At 46.3% G+C, this 17,958-nt stretch overlaps 1 protein-coding gene across 1 annotated transcript in view; it reads left to right on the forward strand.

Annotated features, from left to right (window-relative positions):
- The first annotated feature begins 1,112 nt into the window (after positions 1-1,112).
- RAB18 (RAB18, member RAS oncogene family) overlaps positions 1,113-17,958 on the forward strand; it is a 41,798-nt gene continuing 24,952 nt past the window's right edge. Inside the window, exons 1-4 of the mRNA XM_069729623.1 lie at positions 1,113-1,305; positions 8,498-8,553; positions 10,422-10,483; positions 16,912-16,984. Coding sequence (XP_069585724.1) covers positions 1,238-1,305; positions 8,498-8,553; positions 10,422-10,483; positions 16,912-16,984 — 259 coding nt within the window. The 5' untranslated portion in view covers positions 1,113-1,237. The remainder of the gene's footprint in view (positions 1,306-8,497; positions 8,554-10,421; positions 10,484-16,911; positions 16,985-17,958) is intronic.

A 17,958-nucleotide genomic window follows, 5' to 3' on the forward strand; every position in this document is an offset into this window, starting at 1 on the left:
TCATCACGATCAGTACCATCAAGCCGGTGTTTCCCACGCTAGGGAAAGACGCGCTCATGCTATAATGGAGGTGCAGACTAGACGTGGATTTAATCCACAAACGACACCATAAAGATAAATAGTCGCACTCAAAAAATCATATTTTTAGTAAAGAAAGTGATTTATTTCAATCACAAAAAAAGTGCAATAAATTCACAGCAGTCAGGCCAAATCATTCGACCTGACTGCCATGAATTTATTGCACTTTTTTGTGATTGAAATAAATCTTTTTCTTTACTAAAAATATGATTTTTTTGAAGTGCGACTGTTTATCTTTATGGTGTTTCCCACGATGTCACACAGATGACAGCGGGGGAAACACCATAGGACGCCGTAAAAACGCAAACAAAAACTCAGCAAACCCGCAAACATTTTTACACCTGCGTTTTAGCTGCGGATTTGACTGACTCAACTGAAGTCAACGGGTGAAAAACACTAAAAATCCCACAAAGAACTAACATGCTGCAGAAAAAAAAATGCACTACAAATACTCAATGAAAATTACTGCTCAGGTGCACAACACGTCAGGATTCTCACTGAATTAGCCGGCATAAGCGTTTTTGGACCATTTCCGCACGGACAAATGCTGCGAAAATGCACCCTGTGCACACAGCCTTATTGTTTTGCACATTGGGCGCTATTTTTATGTGTAATTTTATTATATTGGTGTGAGGGTATTGGGGAGAAGGTAAGGTAACCAACTGTAGCATATTGTGTGTGGTATTTTTGTTTTCACAAAGGCTTCTTTATAAAGTTAAATAAAGTAACAAGACTTATTATAAAACGTAAAAAATAAATTGAGTAAATCCATTGCGTTTTGTGTGAGGGAAGCGTGTACCTTCCCCTCTCCGCCTGTGAGCGGCGCCTCGTCACACTGCTATTATCTCCACAGCAGCGCAGCCTTTATATTTGCGTGCACCGTGCGCCACCTAGCGCCAAACACGAGCAAGCGCACTGTTCCCGGAAACGATGACTCTGGGTTCTAGGCCGCAGCAGGGACGCGGAGTCAATGACGCAGCTGCCGTGACGTGAGCGCGCACGCAAGGGGGAGAACTCCGGAAGTGCTTTGGCCGGGAACGCGCTTCCCTCAGCTGTTGTTGTGCGGACTGCTCTTTCCCGCGAACGCGCACAGGGTAAAGAGAGCGGCGGGAGCGCGCAGTGTTGTGCTGTGCAGAGCCGGAGCGGCGGCGGCCCCAGGATGGAGGAAGACATACTGACCACCCTGAAGATCCTGATCATCGGGGAGAGCGGGGTGGGCAAGTCCAGGTGAGGAGAGGCGACACGGGGGTCTGCGAGGACTGGGGCCTGGTCTTTGGGAGCAGGGACATCTGTCAGATCGGTGTGTTCTCACTACTCAGCCACAGGAGGACTACAAGTCCCAGACTGCCAAAGTATGCTGGGAGTTGTAGTCCCCCAAGTTGTACTTTCTTGATTTTGCAGGTACCAGCACTCTGTGCCCCTCAGTTTATTGGGGAGGGGGGGTTTCTTGATTTCATTAGGTATTAATACCAAGATGTAGCAGAGCTGGATGTGTTATCTGGCCCTGTGGCGATGGTCAGAGACATAGCAATGTGTTTATTCCACCTGCAGTCCTATGTAAATACTCCTCCGAGCTGATTTTTCACTGTAGGAAATGACATCATTTACTGCCCTTGCAGCCACCTCGCCCGGGCCCCTTGCGGACACCCTACCAACCCCCCCCACCCGATCCCTTCGGCCACCCTACCACACCCCCCCCACGCCCAGGTCCCTCGCGGCCACCTCACCACTCCCCCCCCCCCCCCCCCCCCCCGCCCAGGTCCCTCGCGGCCACCTCACCACTACCCCCACCCCCACCCCCGGTTCCTCGCGGCCACTCCATCACCCCTGCCCGGGCCCCTTGAGCACACCCCACCCCCTGCCCAGGCCCCTTGTCACCACACACACACCCACCCGGGCCCCTTGCGGACACCCCACCTCCCGCCTGGGCCCCTTGTCACCACACGCACACCCACCCGGGCCCCTTGTCACCGCGGACACCCCACCTGCCACCTGGGCCCCTTGCCCGGGCCCCTTGCGGACACCCCACCTCCCACCCGGGCCCCTTGTCACCCCACACACACATCCACCCGGGCCCCTTGTCACCACACACACATCCACCCGGGCTCCTTGTCACCACACACACATCCACCCGGGCCCCTTGTCACCACACACACACCCACCCGGGCCCCTTGCAGCCACCCCACCCCCTTGCCCGGGCCCCTTGCGGACACCCCACCTCCCACCCGGGCCCCTTGTCACCACACACACATCCACCCGGGCCCCTTGTCACCACACACACATCCACCCGGGCCCCTTGTCACCACACACATCCACCCGGGCCCCTTGTCACCACACACACATCCACCCGGGCCCCTTGTCACCACACACACATCCACCCGGGCCCCTTGTCACCACACACACATCCACCCGGGCCCCTTGTCACCACACACACATCCACCCGGGCCCCTTGTCACCACACACACATCCACCCGGGCCCCTTGTCACCACACACACACCCACCCGGGCCCCTTGTCACCACACACACACCCACCCGGGCCCCTTGTCACCACACACACACCCACCCGGGCCCCTTGTCGTCACCACACACACACCCACCCGGGCCCCTTGTCGTCACCACACACACACCCACCCGGGCCCCTTGTCGTCACCACACACACACCCACCCGGGCCCCTTGTCGTCACCACACACACACCCACCCGGGCCCCTTGTCGTCACCACACACACACCCACCCGGGCCCCTTGTCGTCACTACACACACACCCACCCGGGCCCCTTGTCGTCACCACACACACACCCACCCGGGCCCCTTGTCGTCACCACACACACACCCACCCGGGCCCCTTGTCGTCACCACACACACACACCCACCCGGGCCCCTTGTCGTCACCACACACACACACCCACCCGGGCCCCTTGTCGTCACCACACACACACACCCACCCGGGCCCCTTGTCGTCACCACACACACACACCCACCCGGGCCCCTTGTCGTCACCACACACACACACACACCCGGGCCCCTTGTCGTCACCACACACACACACCCACCCGGGCCCCTTGTCGTCACCACACACACACACCCACCCGGGCCCCTTGTCGTCACCACACACACACACCCACCCGGGCCCCTTGTCGTCACCACACACACACACCCACCCGGGCCCCTTGTCGTCACCACACACACACCCACCCGGGCCCCTTGTCGTCACCACACACACACACACACCCACCCGGGCCCCTTGTCACCACACACACACCCACTGGGCCCCTTGTCACCGCAGACACCCCACCTGCCGCCTGGGCCCCTTGCGGACACCCCTCCCCCTTGCCCAGGCCCCTTGCGGCCACCCTACTCCCCCAGCTATCGTGTCATGTAAGCCCGTCCTTACTCTAATGTCCTCATATTCTCCCCTCCATGGCCTCGTGCACACGTCCGTCTTTTATGGGTACAGCCTGTACCTGTTATAATCTATGGGGCTGTTCACATGTCCGTGTTTTTTGACCGATCAAGTGTCCACAAGAAAACCCATAATTTAGACAAGTCAGTTTTTTGATCCGAATTGTGGCTAAAACACATCCAGTCCAATCAATGCTGGTTAAAAAAAATATATATTACAGGTACCGAAAGTGCTGTCGGTGGTAGAATTTTTTTCAAGTTTTTTTTTGTTTTTTTTTTTCCTATGAGGAAACCGGAAGTTACACTGATGGTCAAAAATGGATGAAAATCGGATCAGCGCATGGATGACAAAATGTTCTGTTTTTTTCTTGCACACAGACATAACCTGTCATGTGAATGAGGCCTCCTGCTGAAAACCTGCTTCCCCCTGTACAGACATGAGATTACTGATGACCACATGCCGTCTCCCCTGACCCCTCCATGACCATATGCCTTTATGGGAAAGCTGGAGCGAGCACATGGTGGGAGAGACCTAATCAGCCAGCAGATGCCGGCCAGCGCTACTCTGGGGGGCACAAGCAATAGGATTAGATCACCATAGAATTTATATTTTCAAAGTATTCTGTCTGTACATTTTAGATCTCCTATAGTGATGAGCAAATGTGCTCAGATGAGGTGTTATCTGTGCATGCTCGGGTTTTAACAGACTATCTTCGGCATGCTCAAAAAATATGTGAGTCTCCGCACCTGCGCGCCTCGCGGCTGTTTGACAGGCTATCCCTGCATGTGTTGTAGCTGCTGAACAGCCGGGAGACATGCAGCCGCGAGGACTCGAATATATTTTGCGAGCACGCCGAAGACACTGTTAGCACATGAGCATGCTCAGATAACACCTCATCTGAGCACATTTGCTCATCACTAATATCCATTATTTCTTCTCGCTTCTGTTCAGAATGGGGAGAAGGGAGTACCATATGTTGTTCTGAGACATTTCCAGCATCAATTCATAAGAACGAAAAAAATCGGGCATGAAATCCAGCCAATTCTACTGAAATTTCCAGGTTTATTGCACCTATTGAGGGTAACAGAGCGGCCTCTGAGAAGATTCATCATTTCTGAAGGGACCAGAGTACTTGGCACAGTGGGATTATGGGCTCCATGTCCTTTATACCATTTTATTAGGATTATCTTAAGATCATTTATTGCAGTGTTCTGTAAACGTCCAAGCCCCTAAGACCTCTGTCATCACTCTGCCCACGCTCCTTCATTGGCTGAAAAAATGGCGCCAAGCGCGTCATACGAAACGCGACTTTGGCGCGAAAGTCGCGTACCACATGGCCGACCCCACACAGGGATCGGGTCGGGTTTCATGAAACCCGACTTTGCCAAAAGTCGGCGACTTTTGAAAATGAACGATCCGTTTTGCTCAACCCTAGTCAGTACTAGTGATGAGCGAACGTGCTCTGATGAGATGTTATCCGAGCATGCTCATGTTCTGACCCAGCGCGTGCATATCTCATGGCTGTGGGACGATCTCTGCATGTGTTGCAGCTGTCGAACAGCAATGACACGTGCAGCCGCAGGGACCCCAACATATTTTTCAAGCACACCGAAGACTCTCGGTTAGCACCCGAGCATGATAACACCTCATCATCACTAGTCAGTGTTTTGCATCACTATATGCCAAAACCAGGCATGGAACTATCCGAGTAAAAGCATAATTTCAAGAATGACACCTGTTCTGTTTTGGCATACAAATACTGATCAATAATACTGAAGTGTGAATAAAGCCTTAGGGAGGGTCCCGAAGCCCCCATTACACATTAGGTGCCGAAATCTCCCGATGTTGCAGCATTGATCTAGAGTGCTTGTGGGGGGGAGCCTGAGTGATTGGTGGTACTCCACCAGTCAAACAATGGGGGCCCATCATATAAGTCTTCAGTGGAAGCCCCCATTAATCTGCACTTGTCTGTATTGTGCACAGTGCAGTAGGTGAATAGTGAGCATTATACCATGTATTCAGTGCAGCCACTAGATATCACAGGGTGTATTTGTGCCGCCTTGTATGTGTCCTCAATGGGTTCTTTATAGATGAAGTTTTCGGCCTCCTTGTATCTTTTCTTTCTTGCTGTGGATACTTTTGGTTCAGGCTGCTGAGTGCTGATGTGGCGGTCCGGTATGTCACGTCTCGGCAGCGGTGGGAGTCTGTTACTAAGAACCTTCGCTCCTATGTGAGCCCTTCATATACTGATGGGAATAGACTCTGGATAGTGACTGTTAGCAGCGGTTACATGGCATGTGATCCACCATGTGACGGCGGTGGCTGTCAGGTACAAGTCATTACTAGTATCTACATAATCATACCTGCTGGGAATAAACCCTGCGAGGGGAGCCGGGCGACTCACAAAGCATAGGAGTATAAGGAAGGGTAGTAGTGAAATTCCTGTAATCCGGCATCCAGTAATGCACAAGGTTATTTATCTTTTGGCTTTTTTTCTGGAGCATGTATTAGCCAGCCTTGTGACCCTCTTATCACCATGAATGGGTGGGATCCTAGTGCTCATCTCATGGGTTCCTTGTCTGCTGGTGTGTGAGACCCCCATCTGTGAGCCAACGCGGGGAGACTGGTTGGCCCCTGGATGAATATTTAGGCCAAGTGCACACGTTGCAGAAAGTGGTGCGGATTTTTCCTGACTGATTTTGGTAAATCCGCAGGTAAACCGCACTGTGGAATTACCGCAATTTTTTTGCGGATTTTGTGCTGATTCCACCTGCGGATTCCTATTGAGGAGCAGGTGTAAACAGCTGCGGAATCCGCACAAAGAATTGACATGCTGCGGAATAAACGTTGTGTTTCCACGTGGTTTTTTTCCGCAGCATGTGCACTGCGGATTTTGTTTTCCATAGGTTTACATGGTACTGTAAACTCACGGAAAACTGCTGCGAATCGGCAGCTGCCAATCCGCTGTGGAACCGCAGCAATATCCGCAGCGCGTGCACACATTGCGTATTTTTTGCGGGTTTTTTTTTTGCGGATTTTCCCAATAAAAACGCTATAAAATCGCTAAAAAAACGCAAACAATATGCATCCTATCATTTAGAATGCATTCTGCGTGTTTTGTGCACATGTTTTTGCGGGGAAAAAACGCATTCCGCAAAAAGAAGTAGCATGTTCATTATTTTTGCGGATTTTTTGCGGATTTCCCATTAAATTGGAGTGTCCGCAAAAAATCCGCGCAAAAAAAACGCGCAAAAAAATGCATGCGGATTTCTGGCAGAAATGTCCAGATTTTGTCAGGAAATTTCGGCGAGAAATCCTGACGTGTGCACATACCCTAAATGAGCAAAACTAATTGGGCAATGTACCAATGGCTTCTCCTTGTCCACCTGGTGGCAGCCGTGATTTAGTCGAGAGCCCCGCAGTTCTTAGCCACCTGCCAATCTTGTTGGAGAATTCTTTTTACAGCAGTATATAATTCCTAATAACAGTTAACATATAAAAGGACGTGATAATTAGTATTATTTCCGAGCAGTCAGATCCAGCCGCTCTCCGTGAGTCACTCTCGTCTTTTATAAGGAGCCTAGAAGCTGTGATTTCCATGGCAGTCTATTGTTGGTGGAGGCGATGCTTATATAATGTAATCCCCGTTTACAGCCTCGGCCGTTACTGTCGCAGAGCTCAATGTCTCTTCTGACACCTTTGTACTGCATTTGCAGAGAAAAGTTCATCCAGATCTGTCTGTCCTTTCGCCGCACATCTGGCATATTATTCCAAAGTGCATTCTATATATAAATTGCCGGCATGGCCAAGGTGGCGCAATAGTCTGAATTCTCCCAGCACGTTGTCATGTTCAGTCCTAAAAATGGCAGGGCAGAGGCTGGTGCCACTCTCTCGCTTGTTTCCAAATAATCTGCGTATGATGTGCACTGCCCCAGGCTTGTGGGGGTCTGACCACTGCACCCCAATTAATCAGCCATGAGCAGGAAATCAAGGCGACTTACTATAAATGCCACTTTTGATAGCGTCATTCCCTTTTTATAAAGAAAATGGTATACAAGGATTCTGGAATGCTGAATTTGTTCTCCATCATGTTCTGTTTTTTTCCTTTTAAAAAATATTCCTTTATTTTCATCAAACAAAATAAAATGCAAAGGGAATGAAATAGAAATCCAAGTCACGTCAATATTTGGTGTACGCACCCTTTGACTTCACAACAACGTCCACTTTTCTAGTTGTGCATACACTTTGAAGGAAGTCTGCAGGGAGGTTGTTCCAAACATCTTGGAGAACTAACCACAGATCTTCTGTGGATGTCACTTGTGCAAATCCTCCTCTCCATGTTATTACAAGCAGACCTCTTCCTGATGGATAAATACCTGCCTCTGTCTCACCATTACACCTGACCAAATCCACAACTCCATTTGAAGAAATGCAGCCCCAACCTTGTGATGACGCCCCATTGTGTTCCTGCAGACCCTCATTATTCTACCGTTCTCCAGCCCTCCGGCCAACAAATCGGCCTTTGTTACAGCCAAATATTTTAACTCTTCAGTCCAGATTTTTTCAATGCAAAAAGCCTCTTCACCGAGGTAGGGGTCAGGGACTCTGGTGCCACTTAATGCAATCCTAAAAGTTAATATTTTACATATTTGGGGTAAGAGTCTTGGACCTGTGATTGTGTGATTCCCTTTACAGTACACTGCAGTCCTGATCGGTCTCCTGTGAAGCCCAGCAATAGACTTGGCTTCATAGATGTACTAATACAGCAGCCATGGGAGCCTTCTGTGGACCCCCATCAATGACCCCCTTCCTCCTCTCCAGTTCCTGACTTACTAAATGCCGCTGAATCACAATTGACAGCGGCATTTAAGAGGTTAATCTTCTGCGTTGGGCGCCAGATCCCGCACCTGCTCCATGCAGTAAATGACACATCTGCTGTAAATGTGGGCTATGGCTCAGCGGACGGCTCCACATTGTTTATATTGGCCTATACTCATCATGTGTCTTTGTTTTCCAGCCTTCTGCTAAGGTTTACAGATGATACATTTGACCCTGAACTTGCTGCTACCATTGGTAAGTATCTGCTTTGTAAGCGTTCATTTGGAAACATCACTTGTCTGATGACCTTAGGGTAGCTTCTGTCACTTCAGATACTGGATGTAAAGGGGTTATCTCCTATCGGCCAACCCCTTCTTAAAGGGAACCTGTCACCAGGATTCACTTATATGAGATAAGACCATCTGCCCCCAACCCGACCTGCAAGACAAGAAATAGACCTTTTATTACTCACCTGCTGGGGTGGTCCGGTCTGGTCTCTCTGGCATCGCGCACATGCGCAGACGTACTTCTCTGCCCTCACTAGGGCAGAGCAAAGTTCTGTGGTGTGCATGCGCTGGGAAAGGCCAAGGAGCCGTTGCGCATGGGCATTGCAGTACTTTACCCTAGTCAGGACAGAGAAGTACGCCTGCGCAGGAGCGCGATGAGGTAGGCACCAGACCAAGACCAGCGACACCCCTCAGTCCGGACCACTCCGCAGGTGAGTATAATAAGTTTTTTTGTTTTGTTTTTTTTCTTGCAGGTGGGGTGGGGAGCAGATACACAGCATTATAGAATGCTGTATATCAGGGCTGAAAGGTGGTGGTCTATCAGCCAAACCTGGTGATAGGTCCGTTTTAATAGCACAAGTTTTTTTGAACAAAATAAAAAACGCATAGTTACTTGCTGGACTGGGGCCCCTCTCCTCCCAGTTTGGCATGGAGTCTCCTGGTGGTTACATTGTGTCACGTAATCTCTACATCTGAGTTCAGTTTCACACGGACTGCAGTCAGACTGCAATAAAGGACTATACCGCCGGGTGTCCTGAACAGAGATTTTGATCTCCTTCATATATAAAACTCTTGGCTCAGGAGATTCATTGGGTGGGCTGGCTATTGAGGTCTGAACACAATATACTTCATCTACAGGTAACCTGTCATGTAAAAAATAGCTGTTAACCTGCTGTTATGGGGTTAGTGTGCAGGTTAATAATGTTCTGAAGCTTCCCGGCACCTGCACTGAAAGCCCAACTGCCAGGAAGAAATGAATTTTGTTCCTGGGCTTTCAGTCATAGAGATGGCTTTCAGTCAGTGCTGGGTGTGTGGTTCCATGCGCTTCTATGTCTGAAAATCCGAGGCTGCCTGGGGAAATAACTTTCCTCCCAGCAGTGGGGCTCTCGGTGTGGGCACCGGGCAGTTTCAGAGCACTATTAACCTGCATTTTGGGGGTGTTTTTTTTTACATGACAGATTCTCTTTAAAAAAAAAAAAAAAGAGGTGTCCGGATATTGGTGCCCCTCCCGGCAGCTCCACTTCTTGGTTTGGTTGTGACATAGGCGTGAGCATTGTGTCATCAATGACATGTATGAAAGGGGCTGGCTGACTTTCTCATTTCAATAGCTCAGTCAGCCCCCTCCTCTGTCTATACAACAGCTTGATTAGCTATTGAAATGAGTCAGCCCCTTCTTACACAGGACTGAAGATGTCGCTGCAGACATCTTGAGGTTCGGGCCGCTGTGTTTATAACTGTATTTTTTTTACGGTTTGACAAAACCTTTAAGATGCTTATCTGCATTAACTAATTGGGGCTCACAATCCTTGATGCGATGTATGCAAATGTACCCATCTTAGCCAATCAAATGTTAGTAGATGCCGGCGCACACTTTGCTTGTTTCAGACTCTTTTAGAAATGGAAGGTGCTGCGGTGTCGACCTTCCCGGCCTGGTTATTCTCTGCACACACAACATCTTCATCCTCTTCTGTTCCTCCGCAGACTGATGTCATCCCTCCCAGCAATGCATGACCTGACTTGTCCCTTAGTAAGATAGCTGCAGTTTAACCATTTATTGCACAGAGGACACTATACCTTTTCACGTGCAGTAAATCAAATGACTGATTTGTTTTTCAGGTGTCGACTTCAAGGTGAAAACTATTTCTGTTGACGGTAACAAGGCCAAACTTGCTATATGGGTACGTATGAGAACCCCCGCAATGTTATCTACACGGCCCTCGTATGCAGGCAGTACAGCGATGACGGGCATACCGGCTCCATCTTGTCTAGATGTGCCTGGATGACTTATTTTGTGGTCAGGCTCCTGAGATGCCGAGACCTCATTCCTGTGCGGTTAGTACAATGCTGGGTGTGCCAGACGCCATCCTACATTATCAGACATTGTTGATAGCTGCAAATTGTAGTATCGAATCCTACTAACATGTTACACCTAAAAATTCCCAGTAGGCTTTTTACACATGGAACATGGCTGCCATACGTACCACGCGAAGTAACATAGGACAAGATCATACACTGCACTATTCGCATTTCATCTGGCCCATCTTTACCTTGATGGTTGATGCCCATTTTTGTTTCACATGTAGCAAAAACTCCAAAAATGAGTACAGGAGCCTTGCAAGAAGACTGCAGAGTCCTGTGTGCTGGCTCTTTGTTCTACTAGAGGAGTGAAACCTGTTGGATCCTGGATCAATAATGTACAACTGATACTTTCACTTTGTCACTTACTGGTAAACTGGTTATTTAGAGGAAGCTTTTGTCGTCTGTGCGAACATCATTTCCAGGAAGAGACTGGGAGGCAGCACTATCAAAGTCTACATCCTTTACCGGTACACAATACTATCTATGACTACTATAATTTATAGTTGTGACACAGTAGTATATGTGACTACTTCATTTACAGGTAGAGCAGCGTCTCTGCCTGTATCTGGAGAGGCCTGTCTTCTTGTATCTCTTTGTAAGGGATGTTGGCATAGATAGTACTCTTTCCTGGTTTCTCCTGGTGAATGATGTGGGCTTGTATAATATTGCCGTCATCGCGCTCTCTCCCCCCATTCATTACATAGACATAGATAGTACTGACCTCTCTTTTTTTTTTTTTTTTCTTTTCCTTTTTTATTTCTTTGTAATTACACAGATAGTACTGCCTCCCTCATTCTCTTTGTAAGTATTATCTCCCTCTAAATGATATAGGCATAGATAGTGGAGCGTGTCAGACTCTTCTTATAAGTGATGTTAACACTGGTAGTACTGCCTCCCTGAAAATTAAGTAGATACAGATAAATGACGTGGGCTTAGATGGTAATGCTTTACTATCTGTGCCTATATTGTTTACAGGGAGTGGTGGAGGCAGTACTATCTGTGCCCACATCATTTACAGGGAGGCACCACTATATGTGCCTATATTATCTACAGGGAAAGGATAGCAATTACTGTATGTACGTCATTCATAGGGGGGCAATACTATCTATTTCTACATAACTACCACAGAGAGACAGACACAGTACTATTTCTTCTTAAAATAATGGGATAGACTGGGGTATGTATTTTGTGCTTGTATAATTTACAAATGGAAGGAAGGCAGTACTACCTATGCCTACATCACATACAGGGTAGAGATGGAGCCAGTCCTATGCATGCTTACATAATTTGCAGGAGGTAATAGTGCTATCTGTGCCTACACCATTTACAAAGAGAAACAGGAAAGGCAGTACTATCAATGCAACACTTTTATTGGGTGAAAGAAGTATTGAACATGTCACCAAAGGTGCTGTTGAAATGAAATTCTCACCAGAGATGTGTAACATCCAATCCACACAGGCAAATAAATCAAACCATAGATGTCTATAAATTGTGTAATAATGAGAAATGACACAGGGAAAAAGTCTTGAACACTCTTACTGAAATGTAATATTTCATACAAAAGCCTTTGTTGGTGATGACAGCTTCAAGACGCCTCCTATATGGAGAAACTAGTCGCATGCATTGCTCTGGTGTGATTTGGGCCCTTTCTTCCACACAAACACTCTTCACGTCGTGAAGGTCCTGTGAGCTCCTTCTATGAACTCTGATCTTTAGTTCCTTCCATACATTTTCTATTGTATTTGCTGCAGGTGATCGGCTCGGCCATTCTAGCAGCTTTATTTTCTTTCTCTGAAACCAATTGAGAGTTTCTGTGACTGTGTGTTTGGGATCTATGTCTTACTGAAATGTCCACCCTCGTTTCATCTTCGCCATCCTGGTAGACGGCTGCAGTTTTTTTTTTTTTTATCAAGAATGTCTCAATACATTTGTCCATTCATCCTTCCTTAAGTCATATGATGTCTGCCAGTGTGGTATTCTGAAAAACAGCCCCACGCCATGATGTTCCCACCTCTTAACTTCACTGTTGGTATGGTGTTTTGGGGGTGATCTGCAGTTCCTTTTGGCCTCCAAACATGATCTGTATTGTTTGATCCAAAGAGTTCAATTTTGGTCTCATCTGACCAGATTTTATTCTCTCGGTATTTCACACGCTTGTCTAAATGTTGTTGAGCAAACTTTAAACGCGCTTGAACCTGTTTTTTGTTCAGCAATGGAGTCTTGCATGGTGTTTGTGCATACAGGCCATGGAGGTTGAGTGCATTACTTACAATTGTTTCAAAGAAAACTCCCATCTGCTGACTCCAGGTCTTTCTTTAACTCTCCACAGTTGGTAATTGTCTCTTATACAACTCTTCTGATAATGCTTTTCACTCGTCTGTTTGAAATGTTGTGGGGAGCACGTGGTCATAGCCGGTTTATTGTGAAATTGTCGTTTCCACTTCCGGATTATGGTGCCACACGTGATCGCTGGTGCCTTCAGTAGTTTAGAAATTCTTCTGTATCCAGTGCCATCAGTATGTTTTGGAACAATGAGGTTGCGAAGGTCTTGAGTTCACTGGTTTTACCCATGAAGAGATGTTTCTTGTGTGGCTCCTCGGTAATGAGATACCTATTTATAGGCCATCAGTTGAACCAGCTGATTTATTTTTTTTCACTAAGTGTCAGGATTGCTTTCCAATTTCTGATAGATTTCAGATGGTGTCATCACTTTCCATGGATTTTTGAACCTCTTTTTTTCATGTGGTCAATACTTTTTCCCTGTGCCATTTCTCATTATTACACACAACTTAATTTCTGGACATCTATGTTTTGAATTCTTTTCCTGTGTGGATTGGATGGGTTGTTACCGACATCTTGTGAGAATTTCATGTCAATGACACCATTAGAAATATATTGACTTAAAAAATTGGTGACGTGTTCTATACTTATTTCACCCACTGTAATTTACAGGTCAAGGGATACAGTTGTATCTATTGCTATATTATTTACAGGGGTGACAGGGAAGCAATACTATTTATACTTACAAGTCTACTTACCAGAAAGTACTATTTATGCCTACTTAATTTGCTGGGAGAGCCAAGGAGGCAGTACTATCTGTGCATAGATCCTTTACAAAGCGAGACGAGGCTAGTGTTATCTATGCCTTTATAATTTACAGAGCGAGAGATGGAGAGTACTGTATATACCTACAATACTTACAGGGCAGAAACAAGGAAACAGTACTATCTGTGCCTACATCAGTTTTAAAAGAGGCAGACAGGAAGGCCGTACCATTACAAATGGAACAATGTTATTTTTCTGGAAGCAAGGTGTCTTTCATGTTGACCCGAGTCCACACTTCAGGAGATCAGGAATGATTTCTGAAGCGTCCGCTACTGTGCAGGCTCCCGGCATCGGTGTCCTCGCTGGGCTCTGTAGTGCATAGCGCTAATTTGGAACCCAGGAATACATTTTCTGGTTGGCAGGGTCTTAACATCCTGTATAAGTCTTAAATCCACATGGCAAAACCAACTGTAGTTTAATAAATCTTTTCTGTCGTGTAAGAAAACGGATCATTCTTTTTTTTTTTTTTTTTCAAAGAAAATATTTCAGACTAATTAAATAAAATAGTGTAACTGTATCTAGTGAAGTATATTGCACTCTATATAACTACTGTGTAAAATCTAAAGCCGGGAATTACTATTTTATTGTAGAAGTGAAATAACTTTCAGAGCATGACCCCCATAAAATAGGGAAAAAAGTGAGTTGTGCGGTCGGTTCACATCGAGATTTAGACTGTAACTACTTTCTGAGAAACCGATGACGTCATAGAGGCAAATGAGAAGTCGTGATTTGTGGGAGTTCTGACACTGAGATCCCCCCTCTACCCCAGCTGAAAGCTGCTCTTCTCTTAAAAAAAAAAAAAAAAAAAAAAAGTCTAATCTATCAAAACATCTAAAATATCTCTAAAGTATACTAAGTTTTCTTAAACGGAACCTAATCTCTGTTAGGTCTCTGTAATGCAGATTAAATCTGCACCTTGAGACTTTTCAATCTCTTATTCCATTCCTGAGTACTCGCGTTGTCCCTCTTATAAAGCTCTCCAGCCTTTCCCTCTTTCACCACCGCTGTCCTCTGGTCACTGAGTGACCTGCGTTGCCCTGTGGAGATCTCGCACAGGCGCGGTCATTCCCTGGGGCAGCGCAGGTGCAGTCAAGTCCTCATGACATTTTGAGAGGCGAACTATGAATGCTCACATGTGCCCGAGCTTCAGGCAGTGGAGTTAGTGGAGTCTTAATGGGCCTGATGTAAGACTTGGACTGGGCCCTCCACCCAACTATCCTGATATATAGCCCCCATCCTGGTATATGTCCCATATCCTGGGCCCCATCCTGGTATATAAATGTATATACTGTATATATTAGCTATTGGGCACTTTCTACGCCTGGATGGCGAGCATTTACCGTGTATACTCGAGTATAAGCCGACCCGAGTATAATCCGACCCCCCTAATTTTGCCACAAAAAAACTGGGGAATAAAAGTAAAATTAATTGAGACATCAGTAGGTTAAGTGTTTTTGAATATCCATACTGAATCAGGAGCCCCATATAATGCTCCATAAAGTTTATGATGGCCCCATAAGATGCTCCATATTAAAATATGCCCCATATAATCCTGCATAAAGGTTAATAATGGCCCCATAAGATGCTCCATAGACACATTTGCCCAATATAATGCTGCACAAATGTTGATTATAGCCCCATAAAATGCTCCATAAAGATATTTGCCCCATATAGTGCTGCACAAACGTTGATCATGGCCCCATACAGACACTTGCCCCACATAGTGCTGCACAAACATTATGGCCCCATACAGACACTTACCCCGCTATAGTGCTGCACAAACGTTATGGCCCCATAGGTACTCCATACAGATACTTGCCCCATTTGCTGTTGCTGCGATAAAAAAAATCACATACTCACCTCTCTGTCGCTCTGGCCCCCAACAATTTCAATATTCACCTGCTCCTCGTTCTGGCGCTGCTCCATCTTCAGCATCTCCTGCACTGACGTTCAGGCAGAAGATGCGCACTAACACGTCACCGTGCCCCCTAACCTGAGCGTCACAGCTGAAGACGGAGCGGCGCCGGAACGAGGGCAGGTGAATATCACGCAGCGCAGTTCTCCGCTCCCCGTTATACTCACCTACTCCTGGTGCGGTCCCTGCACGTCTTTTCCCCGGCGCCGGCAGCTTCTTCCTGTACTGAGCGGTCACCGTTACTGCTCATTACAGTAATGAATATGCGGCTCCACCTCTATGGGTAATCATTACTGTAATGAGCGGTACCATGTGACCGCACAGTACAGTAAGAAGCTGCCAGCGCCGGAGAAAAGACGTGCAGGGACCGCACCAGGAGTAAGTGAGTGTAATTAGACTGCCCCCGCTCCCCCTCCCCTGCCGACCCCTGGGTATGACTCGAGTATAAGCCAAGAGGGGGACATTCAGCCCAAAAAAATGGGCTGAAAATCTCGGCTTATACTCGAGTATACACGGTTTATTAGCTCATTTTTCTTTCTTTCTCATTCTTTCATTTTTCCTATCGCTTCCTTTCTTTTTTTTCTTTCTCTTTTTTTTCTTTTCATTCTCTTCTTTATTTCTCTTTATTTCTTTCTTTCTCTTTCATTCTTTTTCTTTCTTTTTCTTTCTTTTTATTTCTCTTTATTTCTTTCTCTTTCATTCTTTTTCTTTCTTTTTCTTTCTTTTTCTTTCTTTTTCTTTTTTTCTTTCTTTTTCTTTCTTTTTCTTTCTTTCTCTTTCTCTTTCTTTCTCTTTTTTTCCTTTCTCTTTTTCTTCAACCCCCTTGAAGCTGCTGCTCCAGCCGATATCCTGTAGAAGATAATGCCGGAATGCGCATGCGCCGGAGGCTTCGGTTAGATTACAGATCCCCTCATCACCTGTGAGACCCATGCCTTCCTTGCCATTCCTCTGTGCTGTGGTTTGGACCGGTGCTGATGAACACAATGCTGTGTCCAACCTGCGGAGAAGATCCGGCAGATGTGTTTTCAGGACCCTTGATGCAGTCTGCAGTAGTTGCTGTGACCACAATGGTTTAATTTACAATCACCGCTTGATGCAGTTTTGATTTTCCGTTTTTTTTGACTGCAGCGTCTTTGGCTTGTATTCTTTTGGTTGCCCACAGGGTGGTGCTATAACGCAGCGTATTTCGGGCTCTGTATCACCATGTAATATGTGGTTTGTCTGCAGGACACTGCCGGACAGGAGCGGTTCAGAACACTGACTCCCAGCTACTACAGAGGTGCACAAGGGGTTATATTGGGTAAGAATATTACTAAATGTTACTGTTAACGATTTACTGACCAAAGAGAGTTGAGCCTTCTCCTGGATCAGTCCAGCATCATCTATGGCAGCAGTGGTCACCTCCAAACTGTAGAAGAATATGCTGGCATATACCTGTAATTTTGTGACTTGCATTGAAATACTATCATCATTATTTCACTGCATAAATAAAAGCTTAACCCCTTTACCCCCAAGGGTGGTTTGCACGTTAATGACCGGGCCAATTTTTACAATTCTGACCACTGACCCTTTATGAGGTTATAACTCTGGAACGCTTCAACGGATCCCAGTGAATCTGACATTGTTTTCTCGTGACATATTGTACTTCATGACAATGGTAAAAATTCTTTGATAGTACCTGCGTTTATTTGTGAAAAAAACGGAAATTTGGCGAAAATTATGAAAATTTCGCAATTTTCCAACTTTGAATTTTTATGCAATTAAATCACAGAGATATGTCACACAAAATACTTAATAAGTAACATTTCCCACATGTCTACTTTACATCAGCACAATTTTGGAACCAAAATTTTTTTTTGTTAGGGAGTTATAAGGGTGAAAAGTTGACCAGCAATTTCTCATTTCTACAACACCATTTTTTTTTAGGGACCACATCTCATTTGAAGTCATTTTGAGGGGTCTATATGATAGAAAATACCCAAGTGTGACACCATTCTAAAAACTACACCCCTCAAGGTGCTTAAAACCACATTCAAGAAGTTTATTAACCCTTCTGGTGCTTCACAGGAATTTTTTGAATGTTTAAATAAAAATGAACATTTAACTTTTTTTCACAAAAAATTTAATTCAGCTCCAATTTGTTTTATTTTACCAAGGGTAACAGGAGAAAATGGACCGCAATCATTGTTGTACAATTTGTCCTGAGTACGCCAATACCCCACATGTGGGGGTAAACCACTGTTTGGGCGCATGGCACAGCTCGGAAGCGAAGGA

This window comes from Ranitomeya imitator, chromosome 6, assembly GCF_032444005.1.
Source record: "Ranitomeya imitator isolate aRanImi1 chromosome 6, aRanImi1.pri, whole genome shotgun sequence".
Taxonomy (NCBI): Eukaryota; Metazoa; Chordata; class Amphibia; order Anura; family Dendrobatidae; genus Ranitomeya; species Ranitomeya imitator.